Here is a 25,096-nt window from a genome sequence, read left to right on the forward strand (position 1 = left end):
TTTGCTCCTTTTATTTTTACTAAGGAGATTATTTAAAAAGCATTAAATATTTCTTAAGAAATTCATTGATTTATAAAGTTGAGTGATCTGATGATTTTCTAAGTTAAAGAGGCTGAGTACTCTTAGATAAGAGCAATATGCAGTCTGAATGAGGCAAAACTTTATATTATTAACCATGTTACAAGGAAGTGGGGAAGAAAAAGGTCCTAATATATGGTGACGGGAGAAGATTTGACTTTGGGTGGTGGGCACACCATGCAATATACAGTTCTTGTAACATAGAAACCCATACCTGAAACTTATATGATCATGTTGACCAATGTCACCCCAACAACTTTAATTTAAACAAAAACCCTGTTCTCACAAGACACCTTAACTTCTCCATTGGGGGACCTTACTCATAATAAGAGTTATTACCAGAAATAAATATTTATGCCCTATCTGTATATCAGGACAAGCATCTACTTACTGAACTACTCTTCTTATTCTTTGAGTTTCCCTCTGAAGGCCCAACCCCTGCCCCATTCCTTAATTCAAAATGGCATCTATACCTCACTGTACCTTTCTGTCTTCAAACCTCTCAAGCATGTAACATTTCTGTATATACAAAATTAAATTTGTTTTCCCCCATTAATCTGTCTCAAATAAATTTGACTAATAGACCACCAATGGAGCCTTTGTAGGGTAGAGGAAAATTCTTCTTTCCCAATAGATTCAATATTCCTATACTTCACTATTTAATAAAGGAAGAGAAAAAAGAAAAAAACATTAAAATATTATCAATAAATTCCCCAGAGGTACTTAGATATAGACATATACATAAATGTATACACATATACATTTATACATGCAAATACTTGCACTTAAATATATACTATAATATATATAAATTTATAGACACACAAAAATGCGCGCGCGTGCGCGCGCAGCGCAGCGCGCGCGCGCAGCGCAGCGCTGCGCGTGTGTGTGTGTGTGTGTGTGTGTGTGTGTGTGTGTGAGTTCAAATAAATTCAATCTTTATATAAAGTTTTGGGAGCTTCAGGAGTACATGCATGTATTTTTTAGATGAATTGAAGGTTATAATACAATGGGTCTTTAGCTTCTTGATAAAGAGAGGAAACTCTCATCTACATATACTGTGAGTCACATATTGGCACTACTATAATAACCACACAGTGACATTTAACATTAAAAATTATCATTCTCAATTTCAGAAACTTCCTAAAACTGCTTCTAAGCACCAAGTTGGGGTTTTTTTTATAATAAAGGAGAATCACTGAAGGATTTTAGTACGTAGAAAAATAACTCTGGTTGCAATGCCCTAGGGCAGAATGAGGGAAGATTAGGGTTTTGCAATAGTCCAAACAAAGAATGGTAAGATCCAATACTAAGATGTTAGTATTGAGGATGAAAAAGTAAACACAAGAAGACATTTTCAAGAAATTTGAAATTTACTTGAGGTGAGAGTAGGGCAAAAATTGCAAGTTTTGGGCTAAAAATAAAGCAATGAGATTCACGAATCTGGTTTAAGAGACATAATTCATTGTGAGTTTTTTCAGAAGATGGGGAATGTAAGTAGATAGATGGTACAGAGAAGCAATGAGAAAAGGCCAAATGCTGCAAGGTCAGTTTTAGGATGAGGTAGTAATAAGAAATAAACTACATGCAGGAATTTTGAATTACATTATGACATCAGGTGAAAAATATGGAATGAATTTAAATAGATAAAATTATCTCTTCTAATACCAGTCCTTAGCCATACTTGGGGTTGAATGTATTATTCTCCAAAGACTGACTCCCAGGCAGCCTTTTTGCACATTTGAGAATGTCATTATATTCACCCTTGAGCTGCCTTAACAGAGAATACTTTGAATTAATATGGATGGCTTGGTATAAAATGGCAGGTATTTTAAAACTAATCAGGAAAGTGGGAAGTGGAGAGAAGAGGCTGTCAGGGAAGAAAGGTCTGTCTTCAGAGCTGCCCCATTTCTTAGGTCGCTGCTTCCTGATTTCTTTAAAATATTTAGCAAATGATTCATCTCTTCCAAAATGAAATGAATCTTCTAAAAGCACACTGAAATCAGTGTCCAGCCTGGAGGTTTGATTCAACATATAAATTACATAATCTGGACACATCATAAGCCTTGGAACAATATTATGTAGTCAATTCCATAACCATATAAGGGACAGTATTACTCATGCAATAGCATTGCAAAAAGTTTTGTTTTTATTTTGATAACAACAACCAAGAAAACCTTAGGCCAAAGTATGAACTACTAACCCAAACTGCATTAACATGGATCACAATAAGTTCCGTGTATTAAACGCTAACAATGCAAAAAGCATTTAAAATTGCACAATCACTATATTGTATTATTTTTTATTATTCACAATCATCTTATTATCAATGCAATATTCCAAGTAAAATCATGCCGGAAACCGAACATTGAGACATTGAAAGTTAAATGTGAAAAGGGAATCCAGAATGCTTTGGTCAACCTTAATCGCTCTGAATGGTCAGAGCTAGTCACTCATTGTTTAGTTGAGACATTGGTAGTTAAAGAAACTCTCACCTGTTAATCATATGTAAATTTTTGCTGATTGTCTTTTGTTGTAATTTCCTGCCTAAAGGATGTGGATGTATTTCAGAACCCCAATAAAAGGGATGGCAAAGGCCAGAGCAGTGAGTAGTCCTCCCACTAGAGGTGGGCTCCCGCCTGGCCCCCCATTTACCCAAATTGATTCTTTTCTAGCTTCTTTTCATTTTGATTGCGGCCTTCTCCAGAAACCGGACCTGAACAGGAACCCTGAATCACGCAGGACGTGACAAGGGATTCCCACAAAATCAGTTTGCCTTTCCTGTTTCCCCTGTTCCCCAACCACCAACCATGTGATAAAATGATGTTCCTATGATCACACAGTATTGCAAAGACTGAGAGGACAGGGACTCCAGTAGAATTAAATTTCAAAAGATGTCACGCTTGTAAGGGGAAGAGCTGGAACTCAAAGTCAGTTTTCTACACAAAAAAGATTCACACACATTCATAAGTGAAAAACACTACAGCTTTTAATTGATTCTATCTAAAAATAATCTGAGAATAAACTCTGTGACTTATTTTAAAGTTTAATTTAATATTTTTATTAAAACATAAGTAGATCCAAAATTAGATAATCTGGATATGATAGAAATATTGACATTTATAATAAAACTCTCACATCCCAATGTTTTGCTTTTTATTGTTAAATGTGTTCCACATAGAGTAAAGCATATGAAGTCAATGATATCAATTTAAAATAACCCCCCAAAAATACATACATCTACTTCCCAGGTTAATGTACCAAAACCATCAATAACATAGAAACCCTCAGCTTTTGTCTCAAAACATGTTGATCTCAAAAGACACATCAAATATACTGGCACTGTTTTTCACACCATCAAGATTAACTCTTTGTTTTTGTTTTGTTTTCTGGTCAGGTGTAGTGAAGTAAACATTGCAAACAATAAATTTCAGATATATGCTTTTATAGATCTCAACAAATGTATGCAGTTGTGCATACACAAGCATACTAAAAGGTATATATAGATAGATAGATGATAGATAGATAGATAGATAGATAGATAGATGATAGATAGATAGATAGATAGATAGATAGATAGATAGATAGATAGATATAGATATAGATATAGATATATCCATCAGTCCAAAAATTTTCCTTATTCTCTTTTGTAGTCAACCCCTACCCTTCATCCACAGACATTGAATAATCCACTGATCTAGTGTGTGTGTGTGTGTGTGTGTGTGTGTGTGTGTGTGTGTGTTGTTTGTTAATATTGTAGAAAAGGAATTATATAGTATTTAGCTTTGTAGCTTCACTTTTCTCACTTTGCAAAATGTTTTTGAGATTCATTCATGTATTTGTATGTATGATTGGATTATTTCTCTTTTGCTCCATAGTATTTAATTGCATGGATACATGAAGTCACCACTTAACGGAAATTATAAGTCTTTATGTTTCACATTTAGGTAGAAGATCTATACTCTTTGGTTCAGAATTTTGCTTACAGAAGGCCATAAAAAATAACAAACACAAATAAATGGGCTCAAATTCAAACAGGAAAGTTTAGATGGGCTCTAAGAATGTCTAAAGGCTATACAAGTCTTCAGTTTTTAACTATATTGGTACTTCCAATCCATGAGCATGGGGTATCTTTGCATTTCATTGTGTCTTTTTCAATCTCTTTTAATAATTCTTTGTAGAAGTCAGCATATAGGTATTTCACAACCTTTATTTCTATGTGTGTGTGTTTTTCATGCAATTGTAAAAGGAATTGCTTTTTTTTGTTTGTTTTTTGAAATTTCATTGTTACTATATAGGAATGCATTGGATTTCTGTACATTGACTTTGTATCCTGAAACTTTACTGTATTTGTTTATTGTTTCTAATAGTATTTTTTTGAGTGGCGTGTTTAGGGTTTTCTATATAAAATCATGGCATCTGCAAAAAGTGACACTTCAACTTCTTTTTCAATTTGGATGCCTTTTATTTTTTTTTTCTCTTGCTTTATTGCTCTGGCTAGGATTTCCAGGACTCTGGTCAATAAGAATGGGAAAGTGTACCTCGTTGTCTTGTTCCTTAGAGGAAGCTTACACTTTTCACCTTTAGTATATATTAGCTGAGGGTTTGTCATATATGGCCTTTATTAAGTTGAGGCACTTTCCTTCTATGCTCATGTTCTTGAGTGTTTTAATCATAAATGGATGTTGCATCTGTTGATAAGATCATAGTATTTTTCCTTTATCTTGTTAACGTGGTATATTACATTGATTGATTTGAGTCGGCCGAACCACCCTGGTGCCCCTGCAATGAACCCCACTTGATCTTGATGTATTCTTTAATGTTTTATTGCATTTGATTTACTAATATTTTGTTTATTATTTTTGCATCTGTGTTAATCAGAGGAACTGGTCTCTTAAGGTTTCTGTGCGTGTGTTATCCTTGCCAGGTTTTGGTTTTGATGACATGGCCAAGCAGTCTAAGGTGCTGGGTTTAAACTCCTCATTGTTGTTTGTACTATACACGTCCCTGGTGTTTAATTTTTAAAAAATAATAATTTCCCAAGGATACCTAATTAAAGTTATTCAACTCAATTTAGAGTGTATTCATCAGTAGCATTCCTCTCTAGTGACATTTTAATTCCATTTCTTTGCAAGAATCCCCTGTGACTATTTTGAGGGAAAAAATAAAATAAAGCCACTCTGTTTCCAAAACACTAGTTAGAAAACCAGGGTTCCTGCTGGAAGGTAAAGAAGGTAAAAAAAAAAAATATATATATATATATATATATATATATATATATATATATATATATATATATCATAATCCATCTTTCTTTTACTAAAGTTACTAAGACCAAGTAAGATTTTTCTAGCATTTCAGGTTAAAATGTTATTTTTATGTAAATTTTGGAAAAGAAGAGCTAACTAAATGCCTAGCTTTGGATTGTGCAACTGGAGATAGTTCTTTATATTGTGAGAATTTCCTTTCTCATAAATTTTTACTCCTGTGCCATGAATCTCACCTCTTTTCCATAGTTGTTATTTCTTAATGTTCACTCATGTGTTTGAGCCTTTTTCTTTTTTATTTATTTTTTATTGTTTAAAGTATTACATATAGTAGTACATATATCTCCTTTTTTTTCCCCATTGACCTTCCCCCAGCCTCCCCTAACCCCTGTCGCATGCCCTCATCCCACCCCCCGCAGTGTCTTGTGTCCATTGATGTGCTTATATGCATGCATACAAGTCCTTTGGTTGATCTCTTCCCCCCTCCCAACACACCCACTGTAATTTGACAGTCTTCCCACTGTAATTTGACAGTCTGTTCAGTGCTTTACTGCCTCTGTATCTATCTTTTTATTCATCAGGCTATAATGTTCTTTATTTTCCATAAATGAGTGAAATCATGTGGTATTTTTCTTTCATTGCCTGGCTTATTTCACTTAACATAATGCTCTCCAGGTCCATCCATGCTGTTGCAAATGGTAAGAATTCCTTCTTTTTTATAGCAGTGTAGTATTCCATTGTGTAGATGTACCACAGTTTTCTAATCCACTCATCTGCTGATGGCATTTAGGCTGTTTCCAAATCTTACCTATGGTGAATTGTGCTGCTATGAACATAGGGGTGCATATATCCTTTCTGATTGGTGTTTCTAGTTTCTTGGGATATATTCCTAGAAGTGGGATTACTGGGTCAAATGGGAGTTCCATTTTTAGTTTTTTGAGGAAACTCAATACTGTTCTCCACAGTGGTTGCACCAGTCTGCATTCCCAGCAGCAGTGCAGGAGGGTTCCTTTATCTTCACATCCTCGCCAGCACTTGTCGTTTGTTGATTTGTTGATGGTTGCCATTCTGACAGGTGTGAGATGGTACCGCTTTGTCGTTTTGATTTGCATCTCTCAGATAATTAGTAACTTTGAGCATGTTTTCATATGTCTCTTGGCCTTCCTTCTGTCTTCTTTCAAAAAGATTCTATTTAAGTCCATTGCCCATTTTTATATTGGATCATTTATCTTCCTTTTATTAAGTTGTATAAATTCCCTGCAGATGTTGGAGATTAAACCTTTATCAGTGATAACATTTGCAAATATGTTCTCCCATACAGTGGGGTTTCTTGTTGTTTTGTTGATCGTTTCTTTTGCTGTGCAAAAGCTTTTTATTTTGATGTAGTCCCATTTGTTTATGTTCTCTTTAGTTTCCATTGCCCTAGGAGCGGTATCGGTGAAGAAATTGCTTCGGCATATGTCTGAGATTTCTCTGCCTGTGGACTCCTCTAGGATTTTTATTTGAGCCTTTTTCTTATGAACTAAGAGCTTTACTTAATTAACCAGGAAAATACAGAACTTTCTCACCTCTACCAATTTTACTGCTAAATATTTTCCTGAGCCCCCATTTTTCTTTTGCTTTTATATATTTGGTTTTTTAGATGGTGTTACCCACATTCCAAGAAAATATAGCCTCTGATTCTGCTGTGTCATCAGTTCAAAATTTAAGACAGGGCTCTATTTTCAGTCTTTCAGACTTAACATAGATTAACTACTTGAAACTGCCCAAAAAGCTTTAGCCACAATGTCACCAACTCTTTTTTTTAAGTCTTTATTGTTTAAAGTATTACGTATGTCACCTTTTCCCTCCATTGACATCTCCCCAGCCCCTCCCAGCCCCCAGAACATACCCTCAGCACCCTAGTGTCTGTGTCCATTGGTTATGCTTCTATGCATGCATACAAGTCCTTTAGTTCATCTCTTAACACCCCCTCCATACTTTCCCTCTGGGTTTGACACTCTGTTCCATGCTTCTCTGTCTCTGGATCTATTTTTGTTCATCAGTTTCCTTGATCACAAGTTGCAAGACTTCTTGAATACTTTGTTTACAGTCTGGATGTAGCACCTTCTACCAGCAACTGGGACTATGTCACCTTTCTATCAGGGCTTCCTTACTTCAAGAAGAGTTTTGTACTGGACTTATTCTTCCATATGTTCCATCTCACTCTATGCAACCAGGATCATCTCGCCAAGTTCCACCAACACAATATGTAAGTATGTTATTACGTAAGGAACTCAAAGGCAGAAACAAATTGTGAAATCTATGAAATGCTCCAAATTAAGCAACAAACACTGACAATTAAAGTAAGGCAACAGAGTGTTTGGGTTTCAGCAATCAAATTGCTTCCACATGGGATTATATTATTGTAAGAATTTTTTCATTTCACACCTCATTTATTTTTTCCTATTTCTAATCAGCATATACAGTAACTTAGGTCCCTTAACTTTGGCTGTTAGAATCTCTTCTAAAAAGCAATAGGTTATCATTGAATTCATAAAGAATAAATTTACATTCTGTTTGCTTATTTAGTAATATATATGTACTCATGTGTGTGTGTGTGTGTGTGTGTGTGTGTGTGTGTGTGTGTGTGTACTTTTGATGGTCCTGAGTCTTTTGTTGTTATTAATTATCTATATAGGTAGGCCTGACATGAAACATCCTCAGAAAATTGTGGGGGAAAAACACTCTAAAAAATAAATTTTAAAATGTTTCATTTTCAAAGAATGGTTATAACATGTGGTCATTGTAAAGTATTCTAATAAAACTAATATAATGTTTTGCATTTTATACCTAATTTTCATACACATATGAACAAATTTTTAAGAGAAAGTAAAACACATTTGATAAGAATGTTTTCATTTCTTTTAAATAGGTGTTTATTGATTTCAGAGAGGGGAAAAGAGAGATAGAGATAGAGAGAGAGAGAGAGAGAGAGAGAGAGAGAGAGAGAGAGAGAGAAGAAGAAGAAGAAGAAGAAGAAGAAGAAGAAGACAGAAACATCAATGATGAGAGAGAATCATTGATTGGCTGTCTATACCACTTAATGAGGATTGAGCTCTCAACCAGGGCAAGTGCCCTGACTGGTATTGGAACTGTGACCACCTGGTTCATGGGTCAATGCTCAACCACTTAGCCACACCAGCTGGTCAAATATATTTTTCTTGTACAGATGTGTTTATTAGACCTATCAAGTGACTCACTTAATATTAAATGTCTAGTGATCTACAAGGCAGATACTAACTATAACTTTCTCTGCCCTGGCTCACATATATTTTCAGAATTCTGTAAAACTTGGTAGCTAATTTATTGGCCCATTATATTAAACTAGAGGCCCGATGCACGGAATTCGGTAGGATCGGACCTAAACAGGCAGTCGGACATCCCTCTCACAATCCAGGACTGCTACCTTTCAACATCTTGCCTGCCTGCCTTCCTGATTTCCCCTAACCACTTCTTCCTGCCAGCCTGATCACCCCTTAACCACTCCCCAACCAGCCAGATTAATGCCTAACTGCCCTCCCCTGCAGACCTGGTCACCCCTAACTGCCCTCCCCTGCAGGCCTGGTCCCCGACAACTGCCCTCCCCTGCAGCTCTGGTCCCCCCCAACTGCTCTCCCCTGCAGGCCTGGGTCCCCCCCAACAGCCCTTTCTTCAGGCCTGGTCACCCCCAACTTCCCTCCCCTGCAGGCTTGATTGCCCCCAACAGCCCTCCCTTACAGGCCTGGTCCCTCCCAATTGCCCTCCCCTGCTAGCCATCTTGTGGAAGCCATCTTGTGTCCACATGGGGGCAGCCAACTTGACCACATGGGGGCAGCAATCTTGTGTGTTGGAGTGATGGTCAATTTGCATATTACTCCTTTATTAGATAGGACAGAGGCCTGGTGATTGTGTGGAGGCCGGCTGGTTTGCCCTGAAGGGTGTCCCAGATCGGGGTGGGGGTTCCCTTGGGGCATGAGACAGCCTGGAAGAAGGGCCTGTAGTGGTTTGCAGGCCAGCCACACCCCCAGGGACCCAAGTAGAGGCCCTGGTATCGGGTATTTGTTTATCTTCTATAATTGAAACTTTGTAGCCTTGAGCGGAGTCCAGGGCCAGCCATGGTGGGCGGGAAGTTTGGCTTCCTCCATCACAGGGAGCAACCCAAGCCTCCTGCTCTCTCCAGCTCTGTGGTTTTCGCCATTTTTGTTGGGATTTATTTATCTTCTATAATTGAAACTTTGTAGCTTTGAGTGGAGGCCAAGGCCGGCCAGGTGGGCGGGAAGCTTGGCTTCCTTCATTGCCAGGGAAACCCAAGCCTCCTGCTTGCTCTGTGGTCACAGCCATCTTGGTTGGGTTAATTTGCATACTCGCTCCTGATTGGATGGTGGGCATGCATGGCTTGTGGGCGTAGCAGAGGTATGGAAAATTTGCATGTTTCTCTTTTATTAGTGTAAATACAGTATTTTTTAAGCCAGCAGAGGTGTTTTTAAAAATAAAATCCTGTACTCACTAAATCATTGTTTTCTATTTGCATTTACAGATGTGGAAGAAGTTAACAATAAGAAATGAAAAACCAAACATCTGTAAAAGAGTTCATTCTCCTGGGATTAACAGATGACCCAGAGTTAAATGTTTTAATTTTTCTATTTCTATTTTTCACATATATCCTGAGTATAACTGGAAACATGACAATTATCACCCTTACTTTGATAGATTCACACCTCAAAACACCCATGTATTTTTTCCTTAGGAATTTCGCTTTTCTAGAAATCTTATTTACAACAGTTTCTATTCCTAGATTCCTAGTCAGCATTGCAACAGGGGATATGACCATTTCTTATAATTCTTGCATGGCCCAGGAATTTTTCTTTCTTCTCCTTGGTTCATCAGAATTTTTCCTTTTGACTGCTATGTCCTATGATCGATATGTGGCTATCTGTAAGCCACTGCACTACACAGTAATAATGAATAGCAGAATCTGCAACCTGCTTGTAATTAGTTCTTGGATGGCTGGATTTCTCATTATCTTCCCACCTGTGATCATGGGACTTCAACTGGATTTCTGTGACTCCAACATCATTGACCACTTTACCTGTGACTCTTCTCCCATACTACTGATCTCCTGCACAGACACAGCACTGCTAGAGCTCCTGGCCTTTTTTGTGGCAGTATTAACTCTTGTGGTAACCTTAACATTAGTGATTCTTTCCTATGTATTCATCCTTAAAATGATTCTGAGAATCCCCTCTGCTGAGCAAAGGAAAAAGGCCTTTTCCACTTGTTCCTCACACATGATTGTTGTCTCTATTTCTTATGGAAGTTGCATTTTCATGTATGTCAAAACTTCAGCAAAAGAAGGAGTGGCTTTGACCAAGGGTATAGCAGTGCTCAATACCTCTGTTGCCCCAATGCTAAATCCATTTATTTACTCCTTAAGAAACCAGCAGGTAAAGCAGTCCTTTAAGAACTTCATCAAGAAATGTTTCTCAAATAAATTTTCATCATAAATTTATGTCCTGAACTTTATTTAAATGAAACCGTATGCCTAATATAGTATTAGTATTGTTATATTTCTCCATCCACTGTTATATTTCCTCTTCCTTCAAGTTTTATTCTCTATTTATACCATTTTGACCTCACTTGGCTCAACTATGTTTTAAAATTTACATGCCCTGAAATTTTTCTGAGCATGATTAATTTGATGTTATATAGATGAGAATGACATTTTTTTAAAATGCCAGAATTTAGTTTAAAAGATCTTTACCTTTGGACACTAATCAAAAGTTAAATAAAGTTGTCACCAAGGAATTCTAAAAATATATTTCTACCAGTAGATATGCACAGAGTATTAAAATAAGATTTTCTGGAGATAAAATCTCCTAAATTTAATGTCCTTATATTTTTTCTCATCTCTCCTATGATTTTTATATTATGAATGTTTATCTATGCTACTTGGGACATAGATGTTATCTCTTCAATGTCAATTCCGTCCTTTAATATTATAACATATCTTGTTTAATGATTTTTTTGGACCAAATTTCAAAGTTACCACAAGTGTGGTATTGATATTTCTGTTGGACCCCACTGCTCTTACCAGAAAACATCTCTGATAAACTACATTGATGATTGCTCCATAGCCCATCACTTTCTTTTAATTTGTTTATGCTGAGCCTGGAGCACATCTGAGGTTCCCTTGGGAATAACCTGGACTGTCTTTTGGTTTCTTAAGATCCAATATCCTCTCTTTTGACTTTTCTTGTAATTAAAACCATATGCTTTCCATCTCCCAGACAGTTCTTACATTGTATGTCAATGATACCCTAAAATGTTTTTGATTGTTTGAATGGTTTCATTATTTTTAAAATATATCTCTCTCATTCAGATTTTTTGTGGACATTGATGGTGTGGACGAAAGGAGCCACATGCTAACCTGACAAGCTCAGGGGATGCCTGCGTGGCAGTCTTGCAAACTCAGAGACCTGGAATAACCACAAAGGATGGTTTGAAAATTAAATATTTAACTACAAACAGGTTATAGTGGGTAGTCATGTCCTAGTCCGATATCTTCTCTGACAAAGATCAACTTAGATCTTCTTTACTGAGCCCATTTGCCTTTTTGCCTCTAAGATAACATATCTGTGAGATGTCTGTGAGATGTCTGGGTAACTTGTAACTTCCTTTACCCCGGACCCCTCAGGGCACAACAATGGCACCGGGACATTCCCTCATTGTTATCAAGTTAATTGTCAACTGTTAATTACGTTAAAGTATCCTGTATCCATCTCTGTAAGAGAAGCACATGTCCATCATTTCACTTTTTACCCTATCCCAGAGGTTTCCCCGCTTTGCTTTGTCCCACCTCCCTAATCTGTCACCAATGGATTTCATGTAACTCACCTACGTCCCTTTCCTTTGATTTCAATGTATAAATATAGATGTAACCCTGCAGTCTACGGAGCATTATCTCAATTCATTGAGGTTCTGCTTCCCGGCATATGTCGACAGTTTGGCTCAAATAAACTCACAAAATTCTTTACAGGTTTCAATGGTTTTTTTTCGTTAACAATGGTGTAGATTTAAGTGTTTCCTCTATTCAAATCTCGAGGCACATCTTTTCTATAAAACGTTCTTAAATATAGCTTTATACTTTTAAGAACAAACTTCGTTCAATATTCATCCATTTGCCTCTTTTCGATCTTATTTCACAATTGATGCATGAACATATAACATCTTTTTATTTACCATGAGAACACTCTTCCTTAATATTCGTTTTTATTAAAAATTTTATTTTTTTTAAAATTTACTTTATTGTTAAAAGTAAAAGATGTCCAGCCCCTCCCCCTTTTTTTAATTCTCAGTGCTTGGATTCTCATCACTAAAATGTGACTTCTGCCCAACAGGTGACACTCAGTGATTGAGCATCAACCTAGGAACCAGGAGATCACCGTTTGATCCCCATCCAGGAAAAATGCCAGGGTTGCAGGCTCAACCCCCAGTGGGGGGTATGCAGGAGGCAGCCCATCAGTGATTCTCTCTCAACATTGATGTTATTCCCTCTCCCTTCCTCTGTGAAATCAGTAAAAATAGTTTTTCAAAACTATGACTTCTTCTAACAAGTACTTAAAGAAACAGGGTTAACCTTAATCAAACACAGGTGAAAATTAATGAAGTGTTGGAGAGTATTAATGTCTAAACCATCCATATGATATTTACATTTTTGTGTCTTAGCAAAAACATTTGCTACATTTGCTTGTAAAAAGTGTTTGCTCAATTTGATGGTAACTTCAGTGAGAACCGAGAGTATAATGGACTCTCTTATCAGGCAGCACAGACATGAATTCTCCTACTATTCCAGAATTACGTTCTTTTCTCTCTCTTTGCATGACAAGGCTTTTCATTTTTGCAGTTGTTAATTTGGAGATTCTACATAAATCCAAATACTTGCTTTGCATCCATTGATGGAGACATTACTCTAGCAATCCAGTGCTCAATAAAGTCCAGGTCCTTCAATGTATATAGGCAGAAAGAAATAGGGTGCTAGTAAGTTTTAACAACTAGTTATCAGAAAAGAATACACAGACATATTAAAAATTTTACAAATATAAGTTACAAATAATAAAATATATAATAAACTTCATTGTAAATTCTGTATACTCAATAGATTTTTACAGAATTATTTCATTGATTTTTCCCAGTTACATACTCAAAACCAACCAACCTTTGCAAATCAACCAGCTTGACAAATGTAGTTTAACTTAACACTATATAGTTGAATTTTGCACTCAAATGCACAATTGGAGTCAGATGTTTTAATACTTTCAATAACTTACAAAAAAATTTTGAAAAAGAAAACAAGTAAAGATATGGAAGACTTGAACATTATGAACCAAATTGATCTAATTGAAATTTTTAGAATATTCAATCCAACATCAACAGAATACTCATTCTTTCTAGTATCACACAAAACATGCAAGTGAATAATAAAGATCAATAAAATAGAAACCAGAAAAATAAAAATTTATATATCAATGAAACCAAACCTGGCTACTTAAGAATATCACAAAATTGATAAATTTTTCACTGTCTGCCCACCGTCCAAAGTAAAATCATCTTCCATCACCATACATTTGGTCCTCTTTCCCCATTATTAACCTCCAACCCCCTTCTCTTTGGCAACAACCACACTATTGTCTGTGCCAATGAGTTTCAGTTTTATGTCCCACATGTGAGTGAAATCATATGCTTCTTAACTTACTCTGACTGACTTATTTTGCTTTGTATAATATTTTCAAGGTCCATACATGTTGTCTCAAATGGCAGTGTGGGTAGCAGCACACCATGCTGACGTACACAGGTAAAGATCTCTCAGGAGACTGAGTACCTACCTCCCTAGGATTCAAAAATTCTCATTACCTAAGGTTCCCATTTTGTTGACACACACCACTTCTGGTATCTTTATGTCAGGATTGACTAGTTCAGAACTATTGATTCATGAATACAGAGGTATGCCCTCATAGCTACAGAAATCTTTGGGGTTTGAGAACAGTTCTAATATGGATTGCATACACAGTATTCAATCATTAATTTGTGTTTTAATTCATCAAATAAAATTGAATCAGAATCTGTGTTAAGCACTAGGAATGGTGCAGTAGGAAACAGACCAAATGCTAACCTATCTACACATACTGCTTATGTAACCTTGGGCAAGTTCCATACCCCCTCAGTACCTCAATTTCATCATTTTCAAAATGAGGTTCTTAACAGAACCTACTCAAAGCATTTTGGGACACAGGTTATAGGCTAATTAGATCTTTGGTATAATATAAATAATAATGAATGTAACAATAATAATAAAATCCATTACATTTTCTCATAAAATTTATTATTTTTATTATTGCTGTTGTTATTTTCTTTCTTTCAATATATTTCTTTTCTCTCTCACATCTTCCAAAACTACAGTTTGGTAAACAGAAAAGTTATCTAATTATTATTTTTGAAGGGTGAGCTTGATAAAGGTTATAATGTAACAACTTTCTAGAATAATTATTTAATCTTACAAAAAATGTTCTTATTTTTTTCATTATTTATATGTCTGATTATATTTAAAGATACAAAATGGAACTTTTACTATACAACATTGTATATTAAAAAGGTTTGGCATTGTGTTGTGCAAATTTTAGTCAAAAAGGAGCAAATAGAATCCCTTTAGACTAAAGGCAAATGGCAATGAATTTCAATGAATTGCCCACCAGTATTGTATTTTCTGCTCAATTTTTACTATAAACAGAAACCAAGACATATTTAGAGAATGACTGTACTCTTACTCAATAATAAATTTTTGACTGGCAAAATTAACAAGCAGACTTTTATGAATATTAAGTTTTCAAAAATACTATATTGTGAGTGCCCCACGTTGGGCTGCCAGTTGTGACTGTCCCCCCCACGTCCCGCGTGGTTCAGGGTTCAGGTTCAGGTTCAGGTATCGGGCTCTGGAGGAGGCCACACACAAATGAAAGAGACTAGACAAGAAAGTATAAATTTGGGAATATTGGGGGCCAGGCGGGAGCCCAACTCAAGGGGAAGGACTCCACTTTGCTCCAGCCTAGCAATCCCTTTTATTAAGACTATGAGATACACCCATAGCCTTTAGGCAGTCAATTCCAATAATAGCCAATCAGCCAGAATTTACATAAAACTAAAAGGTGGAAGTTGCTTCAGCTACCATTGTCTCAACTAAACAGTGGGTGGTTGGCTCTGACCTTTCAGAGCTTCAAGGTTGACCAGCCTTCTGAGTTCCTTGTCCACACCCCTCTGCTAGTGAAGGCAAAGGGCGGCTTCCAAAACTATATGTTTCAATAACTTCTTTAATCTTCCCAAATTAATTACTTCCACAATGAAGTAAACCAATATTTATCATTATTACCCATTCTTATGACTTTAAAAAAACAACTTTCTCTGTACTAAGTAACTAATCAAAAATGTATAACAGGGAATTATAAAAGCTGTGATTAAAATCTAAAATTGTTAAGTAAAAAAGCAAATTAATTGCTGATATGAGTTTGCAATTTTAATGGAGAACTATGCTGTCTCTTTGTTACTGCATGCTTCATTGTTCTTTTTGCAGAATAAGAACACTACAAATGCATTTAAAATCATATCAGGAGTGGACATCTATGATAACTTTTCCCTACAGACCTAAGAATTTAGAGTTAAGACATCAATTAGAGAATTCACTCTTCTGGGACTTAGGGATGACACAGAGTTACAAGCTGTGACATTCTTCTTTCAGCTGTTCACATACTTATTGAGTATCACTGGAAACTTGACCATCTTCATGTTAACACTATCAAATGCCATTTGAAGAATCCCATGTATTTCTTCCTTAGGAATTTCTCTGTCTTAGAAATTTCATTGAAAACAGTCTGTATTCCCAGGTTTTTGGTCAGCATCACTACAGGAGATATAACTGTTTTCTATAAGGCTTGTGTGACACAAGCATTTTTTATTATTTACTTTTATTTTTTTAATAAATCTTCATTGTTCAGATTATTATAGTTGTTCCTCTTCCCCCACACCATAGCTCTGCTCCACCCAGTTCCCACCTCACCCTATGCCCTTACCCCCCACACTGTCCTTGTCCAAAAGGTATAAGATTTTTGTACAATCTCTTCCCTCACCCCCCACACTCTCTTCCCCTGAGAATTGTCAATCCACTCCCTTTCTATGCTCCTGATTCTATTATATTCACCAGTTTATTCTGTTCATCAGATTTTTTATTCACTTAATTTTTAGATTCACTTGTTGATAGATATGTATTTGTTATGCATAATTTTTATCTTTACCTTTTTCTTCTTCTTCCTCTTCTTAAACAATACCTTTCAGCATTTCATATAATACTGGTTTGGTGGTGATGAACTCCTTTAGCTTTTTCTTATCTGTGAAGCTCTTTATCTGACCTTCAATTCTAAATGATAGCTTTGCTGAGTAGAGTAATCTTGGTTGTAGTTTCTTGCTATTCATCACTTTGAATATTTCTTGCCACTCCTTTCTGGCCTGCAGAGTTTCTGTTGAGAAATCAGCTGACAGTCGTATGGGTACTCCCTTGAAGGTAACTAACTGTTTTTCTCTTGCTGCTTTTAAGATTCTCTCTTTTTCTTTTGTCCTTGGCATTTTAATTATGATGTGTCTTGGTGTGGTCCTCTTTGGATTCCTCTTGTTTGGGGTTCTCTGCATTTCCTGGACTTGTAACTCTATTTCTTTCATGAGGTAGGGGAAGTTTTCTGTCATTATTTCTTCTAATAGGTTTTCAGTAGCTTGCTCTCTCTCTTCTGGCACCCCCAATTTGGATGTTTGTACGCTTGAAGTTGTCCCAGAGGCTCCTTACACTATCTTCATATTTTTGGATTCTTTTCGCTTTTTACTTTTCTGAATGGGTGTTTTTTGCTTCTTTGCATTTCAATCTTTGACTTAATTCTTGGGATTCTCTAGTCTGCTTTTGGATTTCTGTATATTATTCTTTATTTCAGTCAGTGTATGCTTAATTTCTAATTGGTCCTTTTTCATATCCTTGAGGGTCTCACTATATTTCTCAGAGGTTTCTAGAAGATTCTTGAGTAACCTTATAACCGTGGTTTTGAACTCTATATCCAGTAGTTTGCTTTCCTCCATTTCTTTCATTTGTGACCTGTTTCTTGGTCTTTGCATTTTGGCTGCTTCCCTGTGTTGATACAGTGGCCTTGTGTGCTAGCTGTCCTATAGGGCCCAGTGGCTCAGCCACCCCAATTACCTGAGGTGGACACTCTTGGTGCACCCTTTGTGGGTTGTGTGCACAGTCTTGTTGTAGTTAAGCCTTGATTGCTGTTGGTATAACTGGGAGGAATTGACCTCCAGGCAAATTGGCTGTGAGAACCAGCTGTGTCTACAATGGGAGAACTGCTGTGCTGGAGACACCCTTATGGGGCAGGACTTGTTTCAGTGGTGTTTTGGTGCTCACTGAGTCTGTCCCTTGAGTGTGTCATTTATGGATGTGAAGAGTTGCAATCTGGTATGGTCTCACACTGACCACTGGGTACACTGGCTCTTGGATCCCCAAGGAGGTGCAAAGTCAGCCACTACCTGAGGCCACCCAGCAGGAGCTACAGAGACATCTGCAGATTCCTCCTCTTTGTTTGAGGACCAGCTGTGAATCAATGCAGGCTGCTGCTGAAGGACCTTAGACCTTCTTTTGGAGGCTTAGGAGCTCTCTGACCCAGCTGCTGTTTGTTAGGTTTTAAGTTTCAAAATGTCAGGACATTCATATGCAAAAGCCTGTGCGCACAGCTTGGGTGGGGTTGTAAATTGGGTGGGGCGGGGTCCCAGGGAATCACCAGGCAGAGCAAACAGCAATGGCTGCCAGTCAGCCCTGCCCCAGAAAGGTCCCCAGGTCTCTTTGTCCCGCATTCCTGTGCAGGAACAATGATCACTGCAAGCACCTCTGAGAGAAAGCCACCCTCATGTTCAGATCCAATGCCGGACAGTCCAGTTTCTCCCTGCATGAGTATGGGTCCCCAGAGTCTCGCCCGAAACTGGAGTTCAGAGCAATTGGGAGCTTGTAGCTCCCTCCCAATTGAAGAAAACAACAATGCACCCAGTTGCCAGCCTGTTGCACGAGCGCCTCCATACCTCCCCACTTACGCACCTCCGCACCTCCTACCAGTCTCAATGCGCTTTTTTCTTTCCTTCAAGTTGTAGAACTTCCACTCAGCCAGTTTTCCTGTGATTCTGGATGATATTTGTTTTGTCTTTTAGTTGAAGTTTTGATGTGGTTGTGAGAGGCAGCAAATACAGGTATTTACCTATGCCGCAATCTTTGTTGTCTGACACAAGCATTTTTTATCTTTGTTGGTTCTACAGAGTTTTTTCTTCTATCCTATGATCACTATGTGGCAATTTTCAAAACTCTACATTACACAACTATCATGAGTAACAAAGTCTGCAACCAATTTGTAATCAACTCCTGGCTGGCTAGTTTCCTCATTATCTGTCCCTCTGTGATTATGGGACTCCAACTGGGTTTCTGTGACTTGAGCATTATTGACCACTTCAGTTGTGACTCTTCTCCTTTGTGGATGATTGCTTCCACAAAGTCTCTAGATCCTATGGTATTTTTCTTAGCAGTATTCACACTCATGGTAACTTTGGCCTTGTTGATTCTCTCTTACACACTCATCCTTCCAACAATTCTGAAGATCTCCTCTGTCCAGCAAAGGAAAAAGGCCTTTTCTACTTGTGGCTCCCATATGATTGTGGTTTCCATTCCTTATGGGAGTAGCATGTTCATATATGTAAAAATATCTGCAAAAGAATATGTGACTTTGAGCAAAAGGGTAGCAGTACTTAATCCTTCTGTTGCTCCCATGCTGAATCTTTGTATTTATACCTTAAGAAACCAGCAAGTGAAACAGGCCCTTAATGATTTTCCCAAAAATATGTTGTTGACAAACAAACACTACCCGTTATGAAATCTGTAGCTGAAATACAAATAAACCACACATAAATACAGACCATTGTTCTAGGTGGTAGGCATACACAGGGAATAAAGCATGCACAAGTTTCAGCCATTGTGAGGGAACATACATCAAATAGTTAACATAATAGAAAAGTAAATTACCTAATACTTTAGTGGTGGCAAATGCTATGGGGAAAAAAACTGATATGCTTTAAGAAAATAGGGGTAGAATTCAAATTATATTTGGTGGTCAAAGACTGGAAAGTCATTTTATAGCTTTTTTCTATTTTATTTTTCTATATTGAAATTATTTTTCTGTATTCTTCACCTTTTTTCTTTTCTGTAATTTTCCCAAGTCTATATAGCCATTCTCAGTATTTCACACATGTACAACATGAAGTGATTGTGAGGTATGACTTTAAGTATTGATGTTACTTTCAAAAGATAAATACTAAGTTCTAGATAAACTATTTAAGTCCTACATCAAAATAAATGACCAGAAATAAAATACACAACAAAGCAGAGTTAGTGATGGAATGAAGACTTAGAAAACTATGCTTTATGATCATGTCTAGCAATGGGCTTGGTGTCCTCCCTACTCTTATTTCCTTATTCTATTGAATCTACTATTCAGAATCTATATAGGGGGAAAAATAGCTGATAAATAATTATCTCCTGATATGAAAATGGGTTATTTGGAGCTGTGAGGTTACTTCCCCGCCAACTCTATCCACCAAAAATATTTATCTACATCTTTTTGGGTTACACACCTCCTATTAAACAGTAACTGGATTATACAGGCTGCAGCTATTGGGAAGGCTGATCTCTTGTGAGTGCTATAAACAGGGTTATTAGAAATGGCTGTTTTTACACTACATGCAGTGACTCTTTTTTAATATATCACATTACAAGAAAATAGAAAGAAGTGGGAAATCATAAAAACTCAGTCACTGAAAATCAATGCCAAATATTCACACACCTATTTAATATGCACATAAGGATCAGAGAACACATTTTATTGGTAATTAGATAAGGAGAGTTCAAAGATCACTTCCCTTTACTGTTTTCAAACAATCACCCTATGTAGCTCACTCTACTTAATTAGTAGGACTGAGAATATTGAAATTAAAAGTGAGATTCAGAACCCTAATAACTGAAAAATAAAAAGCCAACATGTGAAAATTCAAAGAAAATAAACATAATATGGAAATTAATAAAAAGAAAAAGAAAATAGTTGGACTAATGCAAAGCCTAATTACTAAAAATAAAAATGTTTGCAATTATAATATTATAAAAATGTGAAACATAAATATTATAAAGTTATAATATTTCAGATGCTGAGCAAATGGTAAAATTGTATAATTATATAGTAGTAATGTAATTATGGTACTATGTGCAATTATATAAAAACATTCTTATTTTTAACTTTTTAGGATGTTAGTATTACTTAGAAATATTACTTAGTTAGTATTACTTAGAAAATACTCTTAAGACAACAGATAATTTAAATGCATATTTTAACCATAGAGAACATACTAAAAATAAACAAAGTTTTATGAGCTGTGCTAGCAAAATTTTCCCAATATTTTATTGTATTAGATGTATATATTTTAGATACATAAACCATTTATTTAAACTATGTGTGTCGGGGGGAAGGGGTGATTCCACAAACTGCAGTTAGTAATGTTTACCAGAGTTCACATACCAGAACACACAGTGGAAGGAACTGAAAACCTTCATAAATTGAATGGCTGGGTTCTGCACTTTATACATGTTTTATAAATTTTTGACACCAAAAGACAGAGTCTAAATTCCTATATTTTGGTAGAAGATTGGTGTAGGATAAATGATCAGGAAGAGCCCTGGGCGAGTATCCCAATTGGTAAGAGAGTTGTCCGGATATGCCCAGGTTGTGGTTTCAATCCCCACTCAGGGCCCATGCAAGAATCAACCAATGAATGCATAAATAAGTAGAACAACAAATCAATGTTTCTCCCTCTCTCTCCCACTCTTTCTCTAGAAATCAATAAAAAATGAATAAAAAATAAAGTGACCAGTAGGAATTAATAAAATATTTCTAGTCTCAAGCATCAAGAAAACAAAATGTTTAGGATAACAGAATTTTTCATCCAGATGGAATTATAGATCTTTTCTCATACAGGGATAGCATATAAAGGAGATATGTCTCTAACCTCCCTATGCCATGGGTATACCAAACAACTGAAAATCAGTTGCATAATTATTTCTTAAAGAGTGAGGATCTGACCTCAGAATCTTTCTCAATCCAATACCAATACAAGAGTTAGCTTGTGAGATGAGATTAATTTGTATCCCTGATATAATCCCAGTTTCTCACTTATGAGATCAAGAAAGTGAAACTCAGAAAAGGGAAAGGAACTCTTGCAGGTGAATCAGGGCAAATATAACTTTTTAAAAAATAATTTTATTGGGGTGACATTGGTCAACATAATCATATAGGTTTTGGGTGTGGGTTTCTATATTACAAGATCTGCATATTACACTGTGTGCCCACCACCCAAAGTCAAATCTTCTCCTGTCACCATATATTAGGACCCCCTCTTCCCCCCAACCTCTTCCCTCTGACAAACACCATGCTGCTATTTGTGTTCACAAGTTAAAAATGAATCAGGGCAAATTTAGATCTACATTCCAATTCCATTATCTTTTTATACATCACACTGCCTACCTATTTATTCGTTTCCTGGTCATACAATAACATATGAATTAAAACAAATCATGCTTGCTAAAATCTAGGAGCAATGTATGGGAGCACATATAATGTCAAACACAGCAAGAAGATTTATGGTCTGTATGTTCCCCGGAGTTGAAAAAAACAGCATTCCTCTCCCCATCACCGTAAAATGGTTTCTGATTGCCAAACAATATCCTAAACCAGTGGTCAGCAAACTGCGGCTCGCGAGCCACATGTGGTTCTTTGGCCCCTTGAGTGTGGCTCTTCCGCAAAATACCACGTGTGGGCGAGCACATACAGTGCAATTGAAACTTCGTGGCCCATGCGCAGAAGTGGGTTTTCAGCTCTCAAAAGAAATTTCAATCGTTGTACTGTTGAGATTTGGCTCTGTTGACTAATGAGTTTGCCGACCACTAACCTAAACTAATCACAGGCTTTTATATTGGATGTCAGCCTATTCTCTATTCCCTTATATGGCTTCACCTCCCTGTAGGCATCCCGTGAGAAATTACCTTTGCTGAAAATCTTTAGGCATCTGACATCTCCTGCCTATTGCTGCTTATACCTCAAGATTGCACAGATATTGTCTGGGGCTGCTTAGGAGTCTACAACCTGGGTTCCAAATGTGCTTCCTCCCTCTTCCTTCTAGTGAAGCTGTTTGTAGAGCTTCCCAGAAGAGAACGTGAAAGGGCCCCTTTTATTTACTTATTTTTTAAATATGCTTTTATTGATTTTTTTTTTTTTGAGAGAGAGAGAAGAAAGGAGAGAGAGAGATGGGAACATCTATCGGCTGCTACCTGCATGCCTCCGATTGGGGATCAAGCTTACAACCCGGGCATGTGCCCTGACCAAGAATCAAACTGGTGACCTCTTGGTGCATGGGTCAACGCTCAACCACTGAACCACAATGGCTTGGTTAAAGGGGGCCCCTTACCTTAATCAAAAGAAGAGCACTTACCATGAGATGTACCCTCTTAAGAAATTTTTAAGTGCACAATGCAGTATTGACAACTGAAGGCACCATGCTGTACAGCAAATCTCCTCCCCTCAGACCAAACAACCACTATTCTACTTTCTATTTCTATGATGTTGACTAATCTAGGTACTTCATATAAGTGGAATTATACAATATCTGTTCTTTTGTGATTGGCTTCTTAAATGTAAGTCAAAACCATAAATATTCTAGAAGAAAACATAGGCAGCAAAATCTCAGACATTTCTCGTACCAATATTTTTCCTGATATACATCTCCTTGAGCAAGAGAAACAACAACAACAACAAATAAACAAATGGGACTACATTAAACTAAAAGCTTTTTCACAGTAAAGGAAACCATCAACAAAATGAAAAGGCAACCCACTGACTGGAAGAAAGCACTAGCCAATGATACATCTGATAAAGAATTAATTTTCCAAAATTTATAAAAATCTTATACACCTCAACACCAAGAAAACAAACAATCCAATTAAAAGAATGGGCAAAATAGCTGAATAGACACTTCTCCATAGAGGACATACAGATGGCAAATAGACATGAAAAGATGCTCAACATCACTAATCATCAGAGAGTCAAAAATTAAAACTATAATGAGCCCTGGCTAGTGTGAGTCAGTGGTTAGAGCATCAGCCCTTGCACCTAATGGGGTGCTTAAAAAACAGAGGTTTAATTAATAATTGAATTATTAGAGACTTCATCACCGGACAAGTATTATTTTAGAAACAAATATAATTTTATAAAAATTACAATGTGGATCTTTTCATTTTAAAGAAGTTGTCTTCATATGTACTAGTATATGTGTTTGTGTGCATATATATAATTTTAAGCACCTGATATCTAATTAGGAAATGTTCACTTTAAGCAATAGGTAATCATTTTCTATAAACTAACACATTTCCAGCATCAGTGTTTTGTTTTTTTCATTTTTATTGGGGTGACATTGGCTACACAATGTCACAAAAAGTTTTTTTAAATATCCTAGTTTTCATTTATAATATGTTCAACAATAAGATACTATGTCAAAAAAGTTATATTTTTTAGCACTGAATGTATTCACTATCAAATGAACTATGCTTAATTTTCTTATTGGTAAGGAATAGTTTCATTAAAACATATCCTGGGTTTATGCCAATGTTGAAATTATATAGAAATGTAAAGGTGAAGTTAGAGTTGTTTCCTCACTAGTCCTCTACCTATTTTGCCTTGCGTATTTCAAACTGATTGGCCACTGTGTTAGAATGATACATGGGTCACAGGAATATGAGCATCCAAAAATGTTGGTTTATTTTTGCTAAGTTTCCCCACTTCCCCAAATATCTGAGCAGGATGAAGAGTAAAAACAAAAACGAAAGGCCCCATGAATTCATCAATTAAGGATAAAGAGGAATGCAATTAGAGATGGACAAAGAGGAGGTTTCTAAGGTACAGGTAATGTTCTATCTTTAAAATATTCTCAGATGGGTTCCTTTTAAAATATAAAAATATTTCGAAATTTCAGGGGCAGATATTTCAAAGCCAAAATCATTAGATCAGTGGTTTTTAAATGAGTGAACTGTTTCTGAGTCATCCATGTAACAATGGTCTTAAAAAGTATCATCTGTAAGCAGAATAAAGAATATATATGTCATATTTCTCCAGTTTTTCAAAAGTAGATAAATGCTTCTATGATTAAAAAATATACATTTAATCTACAATATCATTAAATACATAGGAATTCGTCTCAATGTGTATTTTCATATTAAATAAAGACTTTACAAGCAATTATATCATGGGAAATTAGGTAAACCAAAATATTTCAGCTATTAAAATTGCTTATACTTATATCAGGCTTGTGCTTTTTTTTATTACTAGGATGAGCACCTGGCCTCTGTCTAATGCTATTGTTCTATCTTAGTGTCTCAAAGGACAGCATTCCTGATGCTGCTATTTTAGTTGCTTTGCCAAAGTTTATGATGCAAAAGATTTATTAGTGAGATTAGAACCTAGGTCTCCAATGATTCTTTATTTTATTCACTCAGTTGATCCCAGTGCACCTCC

The 25,096-nt window shown here is 36.4% G+C and overlaps 2 protein-coding genes across 2 annotated transcripts; both read left to right on the plus strand.

The window, feature by feature from the left end:
• Positions 1-9,928: 9,928 nt before the first annotated feature.
• Positions 9,929-10,870, plus strand: LOC307101490 (olfactory receptor 6C65-like; the record flags this gene model as incomplete). The annotated part of the gene is made up of 1 exon (XM_079774484.1): positions 9,929-10,870. The coding sequence occupies one exon, from the start codon at positions 9,929-9,931 to the stop codon at positions 10,868-10,870; it is 942 nt and encodes a 313-aa protein (XP_079630610.1).
• A 3,331-nt stretch (positions 10,871-14,201) lies between these two features.
• On the plus strand, positions 14,202-19,363 carry LOC307101052 (olfactory receptor 6C65-like; the record flags this gene model as incomplete). The annotated part of the gene is made up of 2 exons (XM_079773778.1): positions 14,202-14,217; positions 18,729-19,363. 2 exons carry the CDS (start codon positions 14,202-14,204, stop codon positions 19,361-19,363), a joined length of 651 nt encoding a protein of 216 aa, XP_079629904.1.
• Positions 19,364-25,096: the final 5,733 nt, after the last annotated feature.

Source organism: Cnephaeus nilssonii (assembly GCF_951640355.1).
Source record: "Cnephaeus nilssonii genome assembly, chromosome: 6".
Taxonomy (NCBI): domain Eukaryota; kingdom Metazoa; phylum Chordata; class Mammalia; order Chiroptera; family Vespertilionidae; genus Cnephaeus; species Cnephaeus nilssonii.